The sequence below is a fragment of the Mytilus edulis genome, chromosome 9 (assembly GCF_963676685.1).
Source record: "Mytilus edulis chromosome 9, xbMytEdul2.2, whole genome shotgun sequence".
Taxonomy (NCBI): Eukaryota; Metazoa; Mollusca; class Bivalvia; order Mytilida; family Mytilidae; genus Mytilus; species Mytilus edulis.
The window spans coordinates 76,406,829-76,428,863 of record NC_092352.1 but is presented as its reverse complement, the minus strand read 5'-3'; the positions used below and the strand labels follow the sequence as shown (position 1 = coordinate 76,428,863).

General features: G+C 32.2%; 1 protein-coding gene and 1 long non-coding RNA gene across 2 annotated transcripts; one reads left to right on the top strand and one right to left on the bottom strand.

Annotated features, from left to right (window-relative positions):
* The first annotated feature begins 1,038 nt into the window (after positions 1 to 1,038).
* Positions 1,039 to 6,047, top strand: LOC139489062 (uncharacterized). The gene is made up of 2 exons (XR_011656140.1): positions 1,039 to 1,351; positions 5,570 to 6,047. It is a non-coding gene; the product is annotated as an uncharacterized lncRNA (long non-coding RNA).
* Positions 6,048 to 7,575: 1,528 nt separating this feature from the next.
* On the bottom strand, positions 7,576 to 17,116 carry LOC139489061 (TGF-beta-activated kinase 1 and MAP3K7-binding protein 1-like). Its single transcript, XM_071275174.1, has 7 exons — positions 16,966 to 17,116; positions 16,038 to 16,174; positions 13,916 to 14,072; positions 13,227 to 13,313; positions 12,580 to 12,718; positions 10,067 to 10,295; positions 7,576 to 9,688 (listed from the first exon to the last, which is right to left on the bottom strand). Exons 1-7 carry the CDS (start codon positions 17,017 to 17,019, stop codon positions 8,842 to 8,844), a joined length of 1,650 nt encoding a protein of 549 aa, XP_071131275.1. The 5' UTR covers positions 17,020 to 17,116; the 3' UTR covers positions 7,576 to 8,841.
* Between the last annotated feature and the right edge of the window lie 4,919 nt (positions 17,117 to 22,035).

The following is a 22,035-nucleotide window of genomic DNA, read 5'->3' as shown; positions in this document are numbered from 1 at the left end:
AAATGCTAAGCATAGATCTAGAAAGCGACATATAATCATGACATTAAAAAAATCTCTTCTTTTCGACTTTTTTCGAACAAATTGACACATAAAATGAATTATATAGTATTGTGGAATTTTTAACTTATTTTAGATACTATATATTGTTATCTGATATTGGACGAAAGATGTTGCCCTTTTATGTTATTATGTTATACAAGTTCAGATCATTTGAAAACACATATTAAACAGCCAAATGGATGCACAAGAGCTAAAATAGGAGTCATAGATCCTGTTGGCAACAATTATCTGGCTAATTTTATTGATTTTGTAACATTTGTTTCAAATATGACCAACTTCTTATCCAAAATCACCAGCACCGTATCAGGACCCACCAGCACAATGACAGGACCCACCAGCACAGTATCAGGACATGAATAAATTGAGAAAATGCAAAATTTTAATAAATTGCAATGTTTTTTCACAAAATTGTTTTGTCGTGTAGATTGCGGTATAGAAAGCGGACTCTATGAGCATTTTTGTTTTATTTTTTCAGTTCGAGATTTTCTGAAAATGAGCATTTTTGTGTTACGCTTTCTGAAACAGTTTACAGGGTCATTTTTGTTATGGTTTATATATGAACCCATAAGAAACGAAATTGAAAAATCTCAACTGTTTTCTACCATTTTTTATGAGTGAAAACGTCAAAAATCATCATTTTCGTCTTTGTTTACATTTTTTCATTGATCACCAGCACCCGTCAGGACCGAATCACCAGCACAGTACGTTCTCTCGCAGGACAACCATACCCACCGTGCAAATCGGTGACCAAGAATTTGACAGCTAGTGCCCCTTTAATGACTAGAAAGCTGGGACAATTTGAAAACGTAGTTGACAAAAATATTCCTAAAGGGAAATCACCTTAGACTATGGGAATACCTGTAAAAGTATGTAAACATTATTGTACAATTTAACAAATCCTGGTCATGCATCCTAGCTAGTTAACCTCTTTTGATGTTGTGATGACATTCACATAAACATGGATAAAATGAAAACAACATGAACAATAACATGAAAAAACGTAAAAAAATACACATTTTATTTAGATGAAGTATTGTAGTCTCATGCAAATTTGTTTTTGTAACATAATTTAAAATTTGACATTTTCTTTTTTAAGTGATGAAAATAAGTGCAAGTGTGTCATTGGTTAGTAAGAACCTATATAAATGAACAATTTGGATTCTTCGGAGGATTATTTTACTCAAATTGCATGAAATTTGCACTGCATACAAATCTAGTTATAGGAACATGGATCTTACTCTGTGGAAGTCAGTGTTTATTCTTGTAGTTACTCTAAACACATTTACTACAGGTAAATTTTGTTTTATGTATTTACAAAAATTTATAAAAACAATTAGACAAAATTTCACCACATACCAAAAGGAGATGGAAATATACATGCAACTATCAAAACCATGGACCATCGTATGGTCTTTAGCAATGAGCAAACTCAATACCGTAAAAGAAGCTATACAAGTAAAGGTTGTGATATGACAAAATGTGAAAAAATAAAACAAGAAAAAAACAGCCTGATTTATGATTACATAGGTATTAATGATATACAGCAAAAAATAAAGTATCAATGAAGTACAGGTACCTGAGACAGTGATACATAATGACAAAATAAGAACACTTTTTAAAAATCAAAAGGAACGGGTTGAATAATCAAATCGTGCGAAGCACAAAAATCAAATAACAAAGTGACAGAGCGAAACAACACACATTACAGATATCACATTTACTGGCAACTAGTTCAGAACAGATCACAACTTAATTATATAATTATCAATCGGTACGCATCCAACAGATTGATTTAAATGACGTCTTAAACAGAGAAAAGCATGTTATTGTAAAATGCGCAAATATTAGTCCACCAGGATTTAATACAATACGTGTCTTCAATACACATTTTGTTCGCAGCTTTGCTAGATTTATTTGTGTTTCTTTGAATTTGGTCACTTATGTTGTCTATAAAATTGAGAAAGGAAATGGGGAATGTGTCAAAGCGACAACAACCCGACAATAGAGAAGACAACAGCCGAAGGTCACCAATGGGTTTTCAATGTAGCGAGGAACTCCCGCACCCGTAGGTGTCCTTAAGCTGGCCCTTTAAAAATATGTAAACTAGTACCGTGATAATGGAAGCCATACTAAACTCCGAATTATACACAAGAAACTAAAATAAAAAATCATACAAGACTAACAAAGGCCAGAGGCTCCTGACTTGGGCAATGTTGGGACAGGTGCAAAATTGCGGCGGAGTTAAACATGTTTATGAGATCTCAACCCTCCCCCTATACCTCTAGCCAATGTAGAAAAGTAACACATAACAATACGCTCATTAAAATTAAGAGTCCGATGTCAGAAGATGTAACAAAAGAAAATAAATAAAATGATAATAATACATAAATAACAACAGACTACTAGCAGTTAACTGACATGCCAGCTCCAGACCTCAATTAAACTGATTGAAAGAGTATGTCTTCATCATATGAATATCAGGCACAATCCCTCCCGTTAGGGGTTAAGTATCATACCATCATGAAATATATGAGAAGAACATAACCCGTGTCATGCCAATAACTGTTTTTTTTTTAAATAAATGTGTTTATTTCCGATGCAAAGACCCTATAAGTGAATCAATATTAAAGCCAAAATATGCAATCTTTAATGACCTGACAACAGTATCGTAACTATATCCCTTCTTAATAAGTCTGTCTGCATGTTGAGTTATATTTACGAATTATTTCCTTGTACCGATGATAAAATTTAGTAAATGTTTTTATCGAAAACCCTGGTGTAATAATTTTTCAGTAATACACAAATTTCTCTCGCTAAAATCTAATACGTTGTTACATACACGAGCGAATCGTACAAGTTGAGATATATAAACACCATAAGATGGTGACGAGGGAACGTCACCATCTAAAAATGGATACTTAACGATAGGAAATGAAAAAATCATCTCTTTTATCATAAATTTTTGTATTAAGCTTCCCGTTTATGATATAGATATCAAGATCGAGGAAAGGGCAGTGGTCATTGTTAGTATTAGCTTTATTTAAAGTAAGTTCAACAAGATAAATTTCATTAGTATACATATACTGAAGTCGTCATTATTGACTCTGTCTGTTTATTTGGAATTTTGGTTCTCAATGCTTTTCAACTTCGTACATTATTTGGCCTTTTATATAAAAAAAAAAAGAAGATGTGGTATGATTGCCAATGAGACAACTATCCACAAAAGACCAAAATGACACAGACACTAACAACTATAGGTCACCGTACGGCCTTCAACAATGAGCAAAGCCCATACCGCATAGTCAGTTATAATAGGCCCTGATAAGACAATGTAAAACAATTCAAACGAGAAAACTAACGGCCTTATTAATGTAAAAAAAATTAACGAAAAACAAATATGTAACACATAAACAAACGACAACCACTGAATTACAGGCTCCTGACTTGGGACAGGCACATACATAAATAATGTGGCGGGGTTAAACATTTTAGCGGGATCCCAACCCTCCCCCTAACCTGGGACAGTGGTATAACAGTACAACATAAGAACGAACTATAAAAATCAGTTGAAAAAGATTTAACTCATCAGATGGACAAAAATACAAGTAGACGTGGCCGGGTGGATCATCACTTATGAATCTGTTGTAGACGATACTCGCGTCGGCGTAAATACAAAATTTAATCCTGGTATCTGTGATGAGTTTTTATATATATATGTTTACATAGTTTTACATGTTTACGACTTCTCATCCCAATTATTGTCACATTCACTTATTATGTCTGTTTGGGTTACTCCCGCAATTGTGTCGATATAACTGAACTTTAACCCATGGCGATACAAATGGGAGGTTTCACTAGCTAAATAACCAGGGTTAATCCATAATTCCCTTCTGAAAATTACCAAACCAAGTCAAGAATATGACAGTGGTGTTTAATACTTGTTCCGTTGGTCAACTACGGTTGATTGTCAGTTTTATGGACTTTCAACTTTTCAATTAGTCTTGGGGTTCTGTACCCATTCTTCGTTTTACTTCTTTAAGCTATTGATTTTGGCATTTGCTTAGGTGACTATCAGTTTAGCGCTTTTATGGAGTTTGGTATTTGTGTAATTTAACATTTTAGACCTCGCCATCCCGGTTAAGGAGGCTCGAGGGTATAAAAATTTCAGAAAAAATATTTAACATTTTTTTTTCATTACAAATTTTATTTATTACTTTATCAGTTGTTACTTTATCATATGGTACACAAATCATTCAAACAATTCAATTCGTTTTGGCATCAGATGACTTTTTAAATGTATGTTTCACTGAAAAAGCTCCAAATTACCCCCCTTTGGTGCAAAATACCATTTTTGGCAATAAAATTGAAATATCTGTTTTAAATCATCGGTGACCTATATTTTTATTATTATTTTCAAATAAGCTGTACTTAAACTAAAATATTGTAAGATAGCGATTTCTGTAATTTAGTTCTTTTTTTATTTCGATATAACCTCTTTTTCTCCTATTAGTTCAACAAAAAAAATTAGTTTTTGCAAAAATGTTTGCTTCTTTCGCAGGCAGATTGTGAGCGTAAATGAACGGTGACCCCATTTTTTTATTTAATTTTTCTTCCCGAGATAAAGTTCATTTATAGAAAAATATAGAGAAATTCTATATTAATTTTTTTTATTTAGACCCGCGAGGCCCCATATAACATTTGATTGCTTCGAAGTCGAACCACGATCATTACTTTCTTTAAGTAACAAGTTGATCCTACTGGGAAAAACAACACGTGAGCAGTTTCATTTTAGAAACTGTTCACAAATTTAATTGGTGTCGTATTGATTTGCCTATACATGATCATACATAAAGTATTAGTTTTAGTCATTGTTGAAAGTCATTCGATGACCTGTAGTTGACACCTACTACGTCATTTGAACTTTGGCGGAGAGAAACTGTTGTATCATTGCCAATCATGCTAGATCTTTTTATTTCAATAGTAATTTTCATTCTTAGTATTCATGAATCTTTTGTTGTCTGTAAAGACAATCTAAATCCAATTGGTCTCATCGAAAGAATATAGACTGAAAATGGACCTTTACAAGAAGCAAAATCAATGTAAACAGTAACCAGTATCTTGTAAAAGAGGGACGAAAGATACCAGTGGGAGAGTCAAACTCATAGATAGAAAATAAACTGACAACGCCATGGCTAAAAATAAAAAGACAAACAGACAGAAGACACAACATTGATTGTTCTTTCATTTGATCGTTTTCCATGTGACTTTTATTTTTTAGATTACAAACATGACAGTTTTTTAATAATTTGTTAAAATTGTTTGATTCAAATACCAATTCACTATTAGCAGATTGTTAACATGATAACAAACGTAACGTAGAAGAAAAAAATAAACTAATTAAGGTATCATCGGTTTTTATCTATTCTACTTCAACATATTTAATATATACACACTGACGTACGCATTTCTTTTTAAAATAATAAAGAAGTTAATGCATTCGTTATTTCAGCATCGGTTGATCCCAAATGTGTCGCTAAAGCAAACAGAGGCGATTGTCAATTTTACCAATGTTTTGAACAGCAAAGACAGTGTGGTAAATCTGGTTATCTTATTGGATATGGCTACAAGTACTGTAACAGATTCAAAAGTTTTTACTCGAGTTTTACCACAGCTGGAAAAAAATGGATCAACTGTGTGAGGCCTTGTTTAACAAAAGCTCTGATAGGAAAATATGAAGAATCTCTGGGGACAGGACAGAAATGTAATCAATTGAAGACGTACGCCTTTGACACACATGTCAAATGTTATCTGGATTGTGGATTCTGTAAAGTCTATACATCTAACATTTCAGCATTGCGTAAAGTTCTGAGTTTCTCCGATCTTCTTTCAGTAGATGCATTGAAACAAATCATAAAGGTTGGAAACGAATGTATTTTTGGTTAGATTGAAACTGAAATTTTTTATCCAATAAAGTAATGAATTCTGTATTCTCTGTTGAGTGTTATATCAACTTTCTTTCAGCAAAAGAAACACTACCACACACACAGCTGCAAGACAAACAACTCTATCTATCCTTCAAACGAATATATGAAATCCTTCTGATTTACTGATTTCACTCCCGGTTTTTAGTGGAGTTCGTGTTGTTTCTTATTTATTATTTATAACTGTTGATGTAAATGTCCCTTGGTTTTGTGAGTCTTTGTTTACTCGACATTGATTTTGATTGTTATTGAATTAAGACTCAAAATTATTTATACAGCCATATATATATATATAAATGATTTTCGGAACTGTTGGCATATGTTTAGACTACACTAAAGATGAATTTTGTTATATGTACCCTTAACACCATTGAATGTTGCCCACATTTCGATAGGCATAGCTATGACTTTAAAAATGCATGGTCGAAACAATTTTAAAGGGCATGTGGTAATAATAATAGCTTGCAAGTCAATTTACAGCTGAAACTTAATGATCGTGTCGAATATAACCTTAATTCTTTAATGTTCAATTGTATTTCTCATCTGATATTGTTGAGAACTAGTTTCAAATTTGCGGTCATTTTATAAAGTGGACACTATATGAAAAGTCAAAAGTACATAGTCTGCAATTGTTTTAGCATACTCATATCTCATTTCCATGGAGATTATTAGACCCAGTACCTTCGGTCATGATTTATTGACTTGAAATGTTTTGCATAGTTTCTAGTCAAGCAATGCCATTAATATTTCAACATTTGCATTTTACTTCCTATCGAAATAACATTGTTATAAAATGTGCTTGATATCTCTGTGTCAACAGTTTATCCTAAAACAAAATTTATATGAAATGCTGGCGGATCTTTACAAATAGTAGATATTGTTCTTGTTAAATTCCTTACCTAATTCTTTAAACAAATGGTAGAATGAGACAATTGAGAGCTTATCATGCTCTATGGTATGTTTTTTGAAGATCATATTTCAGTAATTCTGAATGGACTAGCAAAAGTGTACTTTAGAAGGCTGCTTAATAATTCATACATGTTTAGGACAAATCTAAGAACAATATCTCAAATATACAAACGGGTTTAGCCCTTTTCAACTGATTTTTATAGTATGCTTTTATGTTGTACTATTACACCATTGTCACATGTAATATGAAGGTTTGCATGCCTTCAAACTAGTTTAACCCGTCACATTTTGTATGTGCCTGTTATTCATTGTTTTTTCTTAGTTGCTGTTTAGTGTATTTTTTTTTTATTCATTAATAATGATCTTATTTTGTACATAAATCAGGAAATTAGTTTTCTTATTTGAATCATTTTACATTTGCATGTCATTTCAGTCCCTGTACATGTGTATAGACCTTACTGTCTGTGATTCAAGAAGTCACAGAAACAATATCCCTGTTTTAATGAATGCTCAGCAATAAGAAATTTTCAATAAACATTTAACCAACACATTATCTTCTTATCAATATAATATTGATAGATGAAATGGGTTTTATAAATACACAAAACAAGTTAACAACAAAAGCTTTTTAAAATTTAATTTTTAATGCACCAGCTCTTTACCATTTTATTGTTCTTTTTGAATATATCACAATCATTTTCAATCACTTTCTCAAAGTCAGTGATAAAAATTATAAATAACAAAGCAATGATCATGTAAACATAAATAATGTGATTTATCCAAAACTTTCTGATATAATTAGTTGCATTCATTTTAGTTTTATACAAATTACAAACTTTATGTTCAATGAACATTCAAAAAGCAGCACAATTGTTTTAAACTTTAAATGTAATTGAAATTCATTGAAAAATTATGGTAACTAAAAATGTTCACTATTTATTTAGAAAATTCCATCATGTTCATATTCTTGCAAAAATTCTTTTTCAAAATGCTTAATTAACCCTGAATATTTATGTACTGATTCAAAATCTGATTAATAAAATATCCATAAAAAACTTAATTACAGAGTATTACAATAGGGACCAGTATTGTTCTAAATTAAAAATGAAATTATCCTAGTTTGCACAGATAAAACCTGTTAACTAAGCTTCCATCTAAAAAAAAATTATTACATTAATAATCAATGTTTTAAACTGTGTGTATTGCACAATAACTTAAATATATATATAGTCATGTTGATAAGCAGTAGATTGATCTCATAGTACATGGAACAATCAACTGTTTCATTTTCCAGAGTCAATATTGTGAAAGATGAAGACCAAAATGTGGCCTCATCATATATTTTCCTTTAACTACTGTAATTCCTGAAGGTATTTATGTTCTATGTTTTGTGTACATAAAAAGTGGTGACAAAATCTGAATATCTGATTTTTTTAACTATCAATGCAATCATTACCCAAAAACCTTGCATAAGTATATATTACAAAGTTTCAAAAACAGTAATTTCAAATAATCAGACAAAATGCACTCTGTTTGTCATAAACTTGTCTAAGTAAATTGATTGATCACTTGGGGCTCTAAGTTTTGTAATCAAATACAACAGATTGCCATGATGTTTTATGAAAGTACTAAAATTGCATAAAAATTACATTACTATCTAAAACTTGCATACATTTCTTTATATTCTTGCAACTGTAAGTTCAATTTTAAGTTAAGCATCAGCTACTAGTATTAAGTCAATTGTGACTCAAGTGAAAACAAATCTTACTTAAGTTGTCTTCATGATTTGCTTTCAAACTTTATCCAACAAACAACCTTAGATACAAACACAGAGCTACATCATATATAAAATCTGTCAAGAAAACAGAATAACATCACAAAATTATAAATTTCAATTTTCTGGTCCAGACGTTAGTGAGGTCTCAGATTCCTCGGTAATTGTCTCATATCCAGATTTTGGATTGGTCTCTGCATTCAACGTCTCTCTCTGTGCTTCTGTTAATTCTGCAATTGCTTTATAAAAGTCTGAAAAATCAACATATGGTTCAATTTTACCGTCTTCATCAAGTTCTAGTTTTGCGCATTGGTAAAATCGACTCGGAAACCTGGTATCTCCACTACTTTGTGTTGATGATTCTGTACTGGTACCTCCATTACTGGTATTTAAAGTGGAGTCAGGTAAGGTTGATGCTAGTGTACTTGTTGTGGTTAGCATGATGTCCCTAGGTGGTGATCTCTGTTTTGTAGGAGTAGGAGTTCCAGCTGGGGATTGGGAACTGCTGTGATCCGACAGTTCTATACTTATAGATGGAGTCAGAGGTAAATGACTCGGGATTCTTGCTGGAGTGGGTGGAGATAACGGATTATAAGGTCCAGTTCGGTTTGGTGAATTAATTGCATTTGCCAATGGATAATTAAAATTTCGAACCAGTAGAGTTATGTCCCCTCGTTTCTTACACAAACTCTTTATTTCTGGGGTGCCAGTCATATATGCATCATGATGCATTCTCACAACCTTGTCAACGACAGCTTGTGCCACACCGTGCAATGTGCCCTGAATTGAAAACTCTGCTGCCACCATGCGAGCCACTTCAACATTGACACGATCACACTGGATGGCATCTTGTAAGGCTTGATATAATCCATCTGACATGATAATCAGGAAACTGGAGGACTTGTCCAAAGGTATACCTCCATGAACATAGGGATCAGCAATCACTGGTTCCCTGCTTGCATCCCTGAAAAATAATTGAAAAGCAACTTCAGAATATTGATGATTTATTATTAAATCAGCAGATTTATTCAATCCATAAAAATGATTAATCCAGAGTAGTTTTAAAATCAAAATAGGCCCAAAAGACAATTGCAGTTTTTGGAATTCATAATCTTTGTGTACCAGGTACATTTACTTAAAATTTTGTTAACTTAAAGTTTATTGTTCTGCCACATTTGATGTGCTTTAGCTTTTGATTTTGCCATTTGATAAGCAACTTTCCATTTTGAATCTTGCAATTCAGTATTTTTGTTATTTTACTTCTCAAATGAAAATGTTTATAAAACTATTTAAAGGGAAGTAACTTTTGTAATAAATAAAGTCCAGAACCAAGCATACATACAGCAATAGATCAATATCTTTATATCCTCCTTTCACATGATAATCTCCTAGACATCTCGTACTGTCAGAACTTCCTATCAGTCTATGTTGTTTCAATTTCTCCATGTCTAGACCTAACAATGCCATCCTGTTACATTCCTCCTCATTGACTAACGAATGGTCCACTGACAACTGCATGACTCGAAGCATGCCCTCTTGGTCAGTGATGCATAGCAAGGCCCTTGTATCACCTGCAATAGAATTTGAAAAATGTCTGTCAAATTCTGTTGATACTTTGAATTCATTTATACCCGGCCATATTCCTTTCTTTCTTGAAGATTGTGGAATACTACAGACTTTTAGTTAAATTACTTTGAATGAATGTAATGATGATCCACAAAAATACATCAAAATAGTAAAATGTTCTCCAATTACAAAAAGTAATAGAAACAAATAAATACATGATAACCTTGAATACCAAATCTTTTTATTTACCACAAGAAAAACTAGAGGCTCTAAAGAGCCTGTGTCACTCACCTTGATCTATGTGAATATTAAACAAAGGAAGCAGATGGATTCATGACAAAATTGTGTTTTGGTGATGGTGATGTGTTTGTACGTCTTACTTTACTGAACATTCTTGCTGCTTACAGTTATCTCTATCTATAATGAACTTGGCCCAGTAGTTTCAGTGGAAAATGTTAGTAAAAATTTACAAATTTTATAAAAATTGTTAAAAATTGACTATAAAGGACAATAACTCCTTAGGGGGTCAATTGACCACTTTGGTCATGTTGACTTATTTGTGAATCTTACTTTGCTGTACATTATTGACGTTTAAAGTTTATCTCTATCTATAATAATATTCAAGATAATAACCCAAAACAGTAAAATTTCCTTAAAATTACCAATTTAGGGGCAGCAACCCAACAACGGGTTGTCTGATTCATCTGAAAATTTCAGGGCAGATAGATTTTGACCTGATAAACAATTTTACGCAGTCAGATTTGCTCTAAATGCTTTGGTTTTTGAGTTATAAGCCAAAAACTGCATTTTACCCCTATGTTCTATTTTTAGCCATGGCGGCCATCTTGGTTGGATGGCCTGGTCACCGGACCCATTTTTTAAACTAGATACCCCAAAGATGATTGTGGTCAAGTTTGGATTAATTTGGCCCAGTAGTTTCAGAGGAGTCATTTGGGTCATGTTGACTTATTTGTAAATCTAACTTTGCTGAACATAATTGCTGTAAACAGTTTATCTTTATCTATAATAATATTCAAGATAATAACCAAAAACAGTAAAATTTCCTTAAAATTACCAATTTAGGGGCAGCAACCCAATAACGGGTTGTTCAATTCATCTGAAAATTTCAGGGCCGAAGATCTTGACCTGATAAACAATTTTACCTCGTGTCATATTTGCTCTAAATGCTTTAATTTGGTTTTTGAGTTATAAGCCAAAAACTGCATTTTACCCCTATGTTCTATTTTTAGCCATGGCGGCCATCTTGGTTGGATGGCCTGGTCACCGGACCCATTTTTTAAACTAGATACCCCAAAGATGATTGTGGTCAAGTTTGGATTAATTTGGCCCAGTAGTTTCAGAGGAGAAGATTTTTGTAAAAGATTACTTAGATTTACGAAAAATTGTTAAAAATTGACTATAAAGGGCAATAACTCCTAAAGGGGTCAACTGACCATTTGGGTCATGTTGACTTATTTGTAAATCTAACTTTGCTGAACATTATTGCTGTAAACAGTTTATCTTTATCTATAATAATATTCAAGATAATAACCAAAAACAGTAAAATTTCCTTAAAATTGCCAATTTAGGGGCAGCAACCCAATAACGGGTTGTTCAATTCATCTGAAAATTTCAGGGCCGAAGATCTTGACCTGATAAACAATTTTACCTCGTGTCATATTTGCTCTAAATGCTTTAATTTGGTTTTTGAGTTATAAGCCAAAAACTGCATTTTACCCCTATGTTCTATTTTTAGCCATGGCGGACATCTTGGTTGGTTGGCCGGGTCACTGGACACATTTTTAAAACTAGATACCCCAATGATGATTGTGGCCAAGTTTGGTTTAATTTGGCCCAGTAGTTTCAGAGGAGAAGATTTTTGTAAAAGTTAACGACGCCAGACGCAAAGTGATGGGAAAAGCTCACTTGGCCCTGTGGGCCAGGTGAGCTAAAAAAATATGTACAGGTTTTTTTTAAAAGTGTGCCATAAATAATTAATCTTTAAAAATGATAAATGCTTAAAAAATTTAGTTTTGATAATAGATCATAAAAGCAGAGTATTTGCGGGAAGCTGTTGTTTAATTTTTGGGATTATATTGTAGTAAATGAACATTTGTGAATTACAACAATTTACACGATTTAATCTAGTGGCTCAAAACTCTCAATTGTTTAAAAGAAAGACATCTTGTAGATTTCAAGTTTACTTTAAGCCCACGAGGAAATAAAAGTTACATAAAGATGCATCTGCCATAAGAATATAAAATCTCTAAGACTTCACTGAATACCCACCTACATTGGCCACAAATAATTTATTTTTATAGATAAGTGAGACTGTAGCAGTTGTCCCCCCTGATATTTCTTTTTCTAAGTTGTCAAGCTGTTTCATGGTGTCTGGATACTGTTTACAGGCTTCATAGTGACTGATACCCTGTAATGAAAATAAAATTATCAAGATAAGTAGATAACAGAAAAAAGCACCCAGCTTGCAAATTTCATGAACAAAGTAAATTTTTCTTTTTCCTCTTTTAAATACATGTTGATTGCTTTAAATTTTACATCCTTTATTACTTTAATTTAAACCAAAACTCTGTAAACCATTCTTCATGCAAGCCGCCATCAATTTTTGTAGAGCTATTTCAAGAATTACATAGTCTTTTATAACAAAACATCATTTTCAGGACGGCTCTATTAAAATGTATGTCATATGTGGTTGGATCAGAAGGGATTTCCAATATCCCGAAACAATTTACATATTCTATTTAATAATTTTACCTTCATCAAATAAACATACAAGATTTTTTTATGTTCCACCACCCATAATTCATATTTTCATTTGTAACAGAAATGTTATCATGGTTATTGTGGTGTCAAACATATTTCGTGGAATAGTCCAAATACCCTTACTGAAATATTTTTACCCATAGAAGGATTTTTACCTCTGGTAGTTGTAACTGTATTGTGGTCTTTTCAGCAAAAATATGGTCAATGGATTCAAAGAAACTCTTTTCAACAGCAATAAAGGCCTGAAATCAAAACAAAACTCATAACTTAATGTTTAGTGCTTACATATAATAGCAAAAACTTGAAATGAATTACCTGTTGAAGAAACTTATCCTTATGAAATGAATTACATGTTCAAGACATGTATACTTATGAAATGCATTACCTGTTTAAGAAACTTATCCTTATGAAATGAATAACTTGTTCAAGACATGTATACTTATGAAATGCATATCCAACTTAAATACTAGTAGACCCCATTATCATATTTACATCTGAGTATCATTATGAAAAAAACAGCAAAAAAATGTTCTTTTATCTAAACTTCAACCTTTAATTAAATTGCTACCTATCAGGCCATAATCTTGGCGACAAAATGACAATTTAAGTCCCAGAAGAATATAGAAAATAGCTAAAACTCACCTGTATAAGGGAGACAATTTGTGATTTACATGTGGCACAGGTAAAAAAAAACATGTTAAATTTTTAAAATGATCTAGGACTGATAGTGAGATCAACGATTACAAACAACATATACAGCAGTAACTTTGAATATCGTCTAGGTAGTACCAACAAACATTAATGCATTTAAAAGATCCATTGATAATTATATTGTATTTATTACCTGATAAAGTATTTCTTTAATTTCTTCATCAGTATTGTTGTTGTTCAGTTGTCCAAGAAGAAGTTCAGCTGGCATTCTCTGTGCAGCAAAGTTGGCCACTCGACTACCATCATGTCCATCAAAAACTCCATATAAAAAGCTTTCTGTATCTAGTAATCTATATCAATAGTAGAAAATTAAATATAATATAATATATATCAATATTATGCTTAAAGATAAAAAAAATATATATCTTTTTGTCTCAACAATGAATCAACCAAAATATACTGTAATTGGTAGATTTTCGCAGGCACATACATAAAAATTGCTGCGGGGTTAAAACTTTTAATCAATACCTCTGCATGTACACTTTTGATTTGGCGGGATTTATTTTGGCGAATTTGTTCTATCTGCGAAAATAAGCGAAAATTTATACCCCATGAAAATGACCAGCTATACAGTTCATGTATGTAGAAATAAGAAGATGTGGTTTCAGTTCCAATGAGAAAACTCTCCATCCAAGTCACAATGTCTGTAATAAGTAAACAATGATAGGTCAAATTAGGGCCTTCAAAACAGAATCTTGACTCACACCAAACAGCAAGCTATACAGGCATGACAGAGTGTAAAGCAATTCAGACTCATTAAGAGTGTTTTTATTAACTCATAAATGGTAATCATATCCATAATATATGTTTATTTATTGTTAAATCTGTGTTCTCCCAATGAATATCATAAAGTATCTGGTATATCATTGGAAATTGGAATTCCCTATGAATATCATAAACATGATAAAGTATCTGGTATATCATTGGAAATTGGAATTCCCAATGAATATCATAAAGTATCTGGTATATCATTGGAAATTGGAATTCCCAATGAATATCATAAAGTATCTGGTATATCATTGGAAATTGGAATTAAATACCATGTATCTCATCAAATGACAAAGGCTTTGAAGTGATGTAGGTGAAGCTGTAATAACACCATTTAGTTATTACAGGGATACTTTTTTTCTGTATCTACATGTATCTAATGAAATAAAAGTTTAGTATACAGAGACGATAATAAGATAAATAGAACTTGTATACAATTTAACAAAAACAAAGTACATGTACATCTGACAGTGTACATAAACTAGAGGCTCTCAAGAGCCTGTGTCGCTCACCTTGGTCTATGTGCATATTAAACAATGGACACAGATAAATTCATGACAAAATTGTGTTTTAGTGATGGTGATGTGTTTGTAGATCTTTCTTTACTGAACATTCTTGTTGCTACAATTATCTCCATCTATAAAGAAATTGGCACAGTAATTACAGTTGAAAATATTTTCTAAAAATTTACAAAAATTTATGAAAATTGTTAAAAATTGACTATAAAGGGCAATAACTCCTTAAGGGGTCTATTGACAATTTTGGTCATGTTGTCTTATTTGTAGATCTTATTTTGCTGAACATTATTGCTGTTAACAGTTTATCTCTATCTATAATAATATTCAAGATAATAACCAAAATCTGCAAAATTTCCTTCAAATTACAAAAATGTACTAACTTGGGGGCATCAACCCAACACATTTTGTCCGATTTGTCTGAAAAATTCAAGGCAGATAGATCTTAACCTAATGGACAATTTTAACCAGTCTGATTTGCTTTAAATGTTTTTTGGTTTCAGAGATATAAGCCAAAATCTACATTTTACCCCTATGTTCTATTTTTAGCCATGGTGGCCATCTTGGTTGGTTGGCTGGGTCATGCAACACATTTTTAAAACTAGATACCTTAATGATGATTGTGGCCAAGTTAAGTTACATTTGGCCTAGTAGTTTCAGAGAAGGTTTTTGTAAAAGATTACAATTTATGAAAAATTGGTAAAAAATGACTATAAAGGGCAATAACTCCTTAAGGGGTCAACTGATCATTTTGGTTATGTTGACTTATTTGTAGATTTTACTTTGCTGAACATTATTGGTGTTTACAGTTTATCTCTGTCTATAAAAGTATTCAAGATAATAACCAAAAAGGACAAAATTTCTTTGTATGTTATTTTTCTCTCATTACTTATCTAAGTTATACCCTTGACAAATTAAAGCTATACATTTGTACTACATTGTACTAGGTAAGTAAAATCAATTGAATTATACCTAAAATGAAAACTCCTGTCTTCAAATTCATGTTCTTCTTGTCTAAACCCGTCTTCTCTGTAGAGTTGATTTGTTGAGAATCCAACCCCAGAAAGCTGACAAACAGGCAAGTCATCAGTCCAGCTCAATGCATGACTCTGAAAAATATAAAACAGAAACATTTGACAAACAGGCAAGTCATCAGTTCAGCTCAATGCATGACTCTGAAAAACATACAACAGAAAAGCTGACAAACAGGCAAGTCATCAGTCCAGCTCAAAGCATGACTCTGAAAAACATAAAACAGAAAAGCTGACAAGCAGGCAAGTCATCAGTTAGCAATTTTTCCATAAGTAAAGGGTCATAATTCTAGAATGGTAACAGTAACACCATAAAAATTCATACTTGATCTGTGTTTTGTGGTACAAATGTAATAAGCATTGTCTATAAGTTGCATAACATTTGGTTGAGGCAAACTCAAACTTGTGTAAGTTGGAGAATGGAAACAAAAAAATTAACAAGTTTTACGTTTTTAAAGGACTTAAAAGGGGCATGTCTCTAGAACGGTAAAAGTGACACCCCAAATTACATACTTGATCTGTGTTTTGTAGTATTAAGCATTAGGTATAAGTGTTATTCGGTCATACATTTACATGTTACCCCATGTTTTAATATATTGCTAAAGTGTGCCCTCCCCTACATTGGAGTCATTTTGAAATATTCCAAAAGGACCCTTTTAAAAAATATTTAGGTGGCAAGTTTACCAGCTGCAGATTCTTAACTTGGTACCGAAGTGGCTGGAATTCGTGTTGGGATGGCTAAGGAAAGGAAAGAGTCAGAGCCAGAGGCAGAACCCCTACCAGAGCCCTTCCTCTTCCTCATGTACACTTTGACATACACATAGATCAAATTTCCATAATCTTTGATTATTATAAAAGTAAAACCGTACCCCTAATCTAGGAGGAGACCCTACAGATCCGTTTGCAAGTCTAGTTGCAGCCATATCCCGTTAAATTTGGCAATGAAAATGAATTTCTACATTTTTTTAAGAACGGAAGTTGTTATCATTCGGATTCTTTCCACAGGTGTTGCAAAAACCTAAAGCATTGCCCCGATATCAAATTACTGTTAAAAACCGATAGATAAAATTTAGCAAGGTAATATCACCACGACCTTCAATGAGTATCGAAGGCTCCGCTAAGACTGTCGCTGTCAGTGTCTTTTTGTTCATTTAACTGACAGGTTCAGCGTTAAGAAATGTACTTAAATCATAATTTAAAAAATCTAGAATTTTGAATTGAGAGACAAAACAAGACAAGACAATATTTTATTGGCATAAACGCATTTACAATAAATGGTAATGCCGACCGAATGGATAAACAATTTGCAAAACATGGTAGTAAAATACAAACAATTGTCTGAAAGATTGTGTAACAATACCGATAAATAGATGGAAAACAAAACACTAAAAAGTGTTGAATATCATTGCACAAAGATGGAAAAACTGAACAGATGATATAAATTATACAATAATTGCAAATATTTCGGCTCAACAAATGGCCTTCTTCGGTGACAAAAGTTTTAACAATAATGAGATATAATGTATAAGGTGTAAACATAGATCACTAATAATACAGGTAAGTTTTGGTCGATTGATTTTAATCCAAAATCCTGAATATAATAATATTAACACTAGACTGTAAATTTAATTATTTCTTTCTATTGATTCCATCTGGATATATATATATATATGTGAATAAATGATTACAGGTATAATGAACATCTATTGCAATAGATTACTTCTAGCATTTAAACAATTTGTTACGAAAGACTGGGAAGATAATTTTAGTGCCGTATAAGATGTACGTATTATTAAGTATAAGATTTATTTTATTCTTATCGCACAATGGGGTTATGATTTTTTCCTGTAATTTTGAACATTTTTACAAAATACAAAAGTCTCTCTAATACTGGAGTAACCTCTGCAGTGTAGCAGCATGTGCTGTTCATTTTCAATTTCGCCACCGGTTTTTACAGATTTCACAAATTTTTTGATCTCTTGGCACTTTTAAATATCTTCCTCTTTCAATGGCAAGGTTATGAGCACGAACTCTTAATTTACACAATGATGATCGATCTGATCTATTTTTTAAAGCATCGACAAAACCTGCCCGTTCACTCATTTTGTAAACACTCTGGAAAAATGTTAATCAAATTTGGAGATGCTGAAATATTTGCATGTTGTTCCTGAAAACCCTGGTCAATTAGTCTTTGTTTTATAAAACCAAAAAGGGGTTTAATAATAAGGTTATCATTTGACAAATAGAACAGAACAGAACAGAACATATTTTATTTCCAATTAAGGGCCCACAAGGGGCATACAGAGCATACATGAATAAGGAAAAAGACTATTGATTTGCATAGATACATAGATACTAACAATTTTTTACATGCAGTTACAATACAATTACTAACTCATATTCACTTTAATAAATTTACCAACAGCATTAAGGACCTGACCTAAAATATGATAAACATAAGTTTTGAATAATAATATTAATCCTTTTAAGTAGGTTTGTGTAGCATTATATATTTGGTGAACTAAACTTCCTTCTGAAGTGATTAAATGGTCCCAGAATTTAATACTAGATAACATTATCCTATTTTTCAATGACAGTCTTGCAAGTTCGGAACGACATGCATCATTCGAGGCCTAACAATGTACTCCCAAGATTTCTTTAATAAATTTTATATGCAACTTTTCATAGGCATCACTGTCTTTAAATGTCGAAATAATCCCCCACATTTCGCTACAATAAAGGAAAATAGGGGCTACTAAGGAATCAAAAAGTTTTTCCAGAAGTTTACGAGGGTTATCTAATCCTATTGGTTTCTTTATTCTAAAATATGCCGCTTCCTTATTTTTTCCATAAGCGAAGTGATGGCGACATTAAACTGACTGCCATTAGGGGACGACCATTTGATATTCTGGGGGGGGGGGGGGAGGGGGGGGGGAGGAGGATTTTGAAAATGAATAACTCAGCCTTAATAATCACAAAAATAAATGGTTTGTTCTGTGGTAGTTTGAAAATAAATAACCTGACTTACAATGTATTGAAAATAAATAACTCAGCGGGTCTAATCGAAAGTATGAGATGGCATCAGATTCTTCATAAAATTTATCTTTTTTCCACACAAAAATCGGGAAACACTTCCCAAATCTTTTAACAATAAAAGTATAAATATTATCAAATATACTTGAAATGTCTGAAAATAGGTTTGATTTCACTTGAGGTATCTTTTCTCAGGAACACTTACCTCACTTTTATTACAGGGAAGTAACTTCATTGAGGCAAATAGGCTCATGTAGGAAATTTCAAAACCAAAAGCTTGTCTTCATATCAAATTGTTTTCACTGAAAGCTTCTTGCAAGAAGCAAGTTCTGTTCTCCTTGGACATGGCCCCTGTTTTTTTCAGGATCAATGTTTCTTATTTATTTGTCTTTTGTTCATTCTGTATTCTGTTAGTGTTGCATTCCTTTTGCAATTTAGTAATTTTGTTATTAACTTAATCATGAGTTAAAAAAAAAACCAGTCACATACTTAACTATAAGAATTACATGTTTGCCTTATCCTACATTTTGGTCTTTTAATGTAGTCCCTATACCAAGGACGTATAACTAACATACGTCCTTGCCTATACACACTTAATTCTTACACTGAATCTACACATTTTGCTTTGAGACCAAAATATTGTCAAAAAAGATTAAAGCAGAACTTGCATTTTCAGATTTAGAAAAGGTCTGGGATTAACACCCAGAAAGCATGACTTAGCATCATTTGTTCGGTAGCTTCTTGGGGCTTTCAGCAGCATCAAAACCCTTCCAAAAAATGTTTGCCTCGATCCGCTGGGCGAAATATGTTTGGCAATAATTAATAAAAAGGCAAGTGGCAGCAAAACTTTAATACTGTGTATGTATGAAATACATGTATACGCAGTTGGCAAGATTCATTCCTGCAGAGGATAATGGTTAATTCTAATTAAATTAATGACAATGATTATACATAATAGTTACATGTATTATTTGTAACATGTATAATAAAATTCATTTAAAAATTGTGTTTTTAAATATTATAAATATAGTTGTGAAAATGAATAATCAGTCCCTTGTTTTAATGAAACTGAAAAATCTTGCTTCAACAGTGAAGAAAATAAATAATCTGTCCTCTTAGTTTACAAAAATAAATAACCGATCCAAAACAAATCATCCTCTCCCCCGCCTCCCCCCCCCCCCCCCCGGCCAGAATATCATATATCTAATATTGATACCGAAGTAACAATAAGTACTAACTGTCTCTTTATTTTAATTTTTGGTAAAAATGGTAGTTTATATAACTATGCAGATGACAATACTTTGTCTTTTTGTACTCCAGACTTCGATTTATTAATTTCAACTTTGGAATCTGATTTAAAAATACTTATTGAGTGGTCCAGGGTGAATAAAATGCAAGCAAATCCTGACTTTTTTCAAGTTTTGGCTGTTGGCAAAAAGACCTTTGAAAAGAACCCATCTATACATATTCAAAATTCGAACCTCACTTGTGAAAAAACAGTAAAATTATTAGGCATTGAAATAGACTACCAGCTAAATTTTGATGTTCATATCAGCTCAATCTGTAGGAAGGCAATTAAATGTTTTAAAACGTTTAGACTCATTTTTGGATAGACTTAGTAAACCGTTACTATATTTCATACTTTTATTCTTAGTAATTTTAATTTTTGCCCTTTGGCATGGCATTTTTGCACTGAGAAAAATTCTAAAAAACTAGAAAAGGTGCAGGAAAGAGCACTCCGTTTTGTGTATGATGATTTAACAGCTCCTACGAGGACCTCTTACTTAAAGCTAAGGTGCCCTCCTTGCAGATCAGACGGATAAGAACAATGGCTCTAGAAACTTTTAAAATTATAAACAACATAGCTCTTGTGTGCTTACAAAATTTGGTGAATGTCAAAAAATCTAAATATGCTTTCAGGTATGTAAATATTCTTGAAATTCCACAGTCACCCCGTTACGGTAAAAAAATCGTTCAAATTTGCTGCTGCTACTTTATGGAACAGCCTTCCAAACCATCTCAGGACTGAAAACAGTTTTTTTTTTTTTCTATGGTCGGGTTGTTGTCTCTTTGACACATTCCCCATTTCCATTCTCAATTTTATTTCACATTTTAAAAGTCTTGTTCAGTCCTGGAACGGTTTGGAATGTCGCTGTTCTGCTTGCAGATAATTCTTGAGCTGTTTATTATGTAATGCTGCTTTTGGTTGCTCTGGTCAAGCATGTTGTTACTTCATTCGAAAATTTGTTGCTTATTTTTATTGCATGCTATGTATGTGAAATTTCAACTTTGTATTACAGGTTGTTTTAAATGTCAAAATGCACTGGTTTTATGTTATTTATATGTTTTTATATTCGGTCAAAAGCTCCTTAGAGCTTGTGTTGCTTATTTGTACTTATGCCGAATCAAAATAAAGTTTTCTTATCTTATTATCTTATCTTATCTCTAAGGGTTTGCCATTATAATGAAATTCGTTTAGAAAAAACTTTCCGTTTGAATCAAAAACCATTACTTTTGCTTTCTCTGTATTGACTTGTAATTTAAAAACCCACAGGCACTTGTCTCAGATTTATATAACACGTGTTATTATAAAAATGTAATTATAAGACGTATTGAATGCTTATTTTAGTAAGTTCATAGGTTAAAAGAGTTGACCGTGCGCGCATTTTTAGAATGCTTCTGCGCTTTATACAAAATGTACTTCGGTCAACGCTTTTACACCCCAATGAATATTAACGCAAAGAAGCATTCATATTCTTAATTATGTACAAAAACTAACAAAACATGTTTTTTATATTAACCATTATAAATATGTTCAGATTTTAAGAATGTTCCCTTGAATATGATTAGCTTGCTGATTAATAGAGGCAAAAAATTCCAAAGGGACTTTCAAACTCATAAGTCGA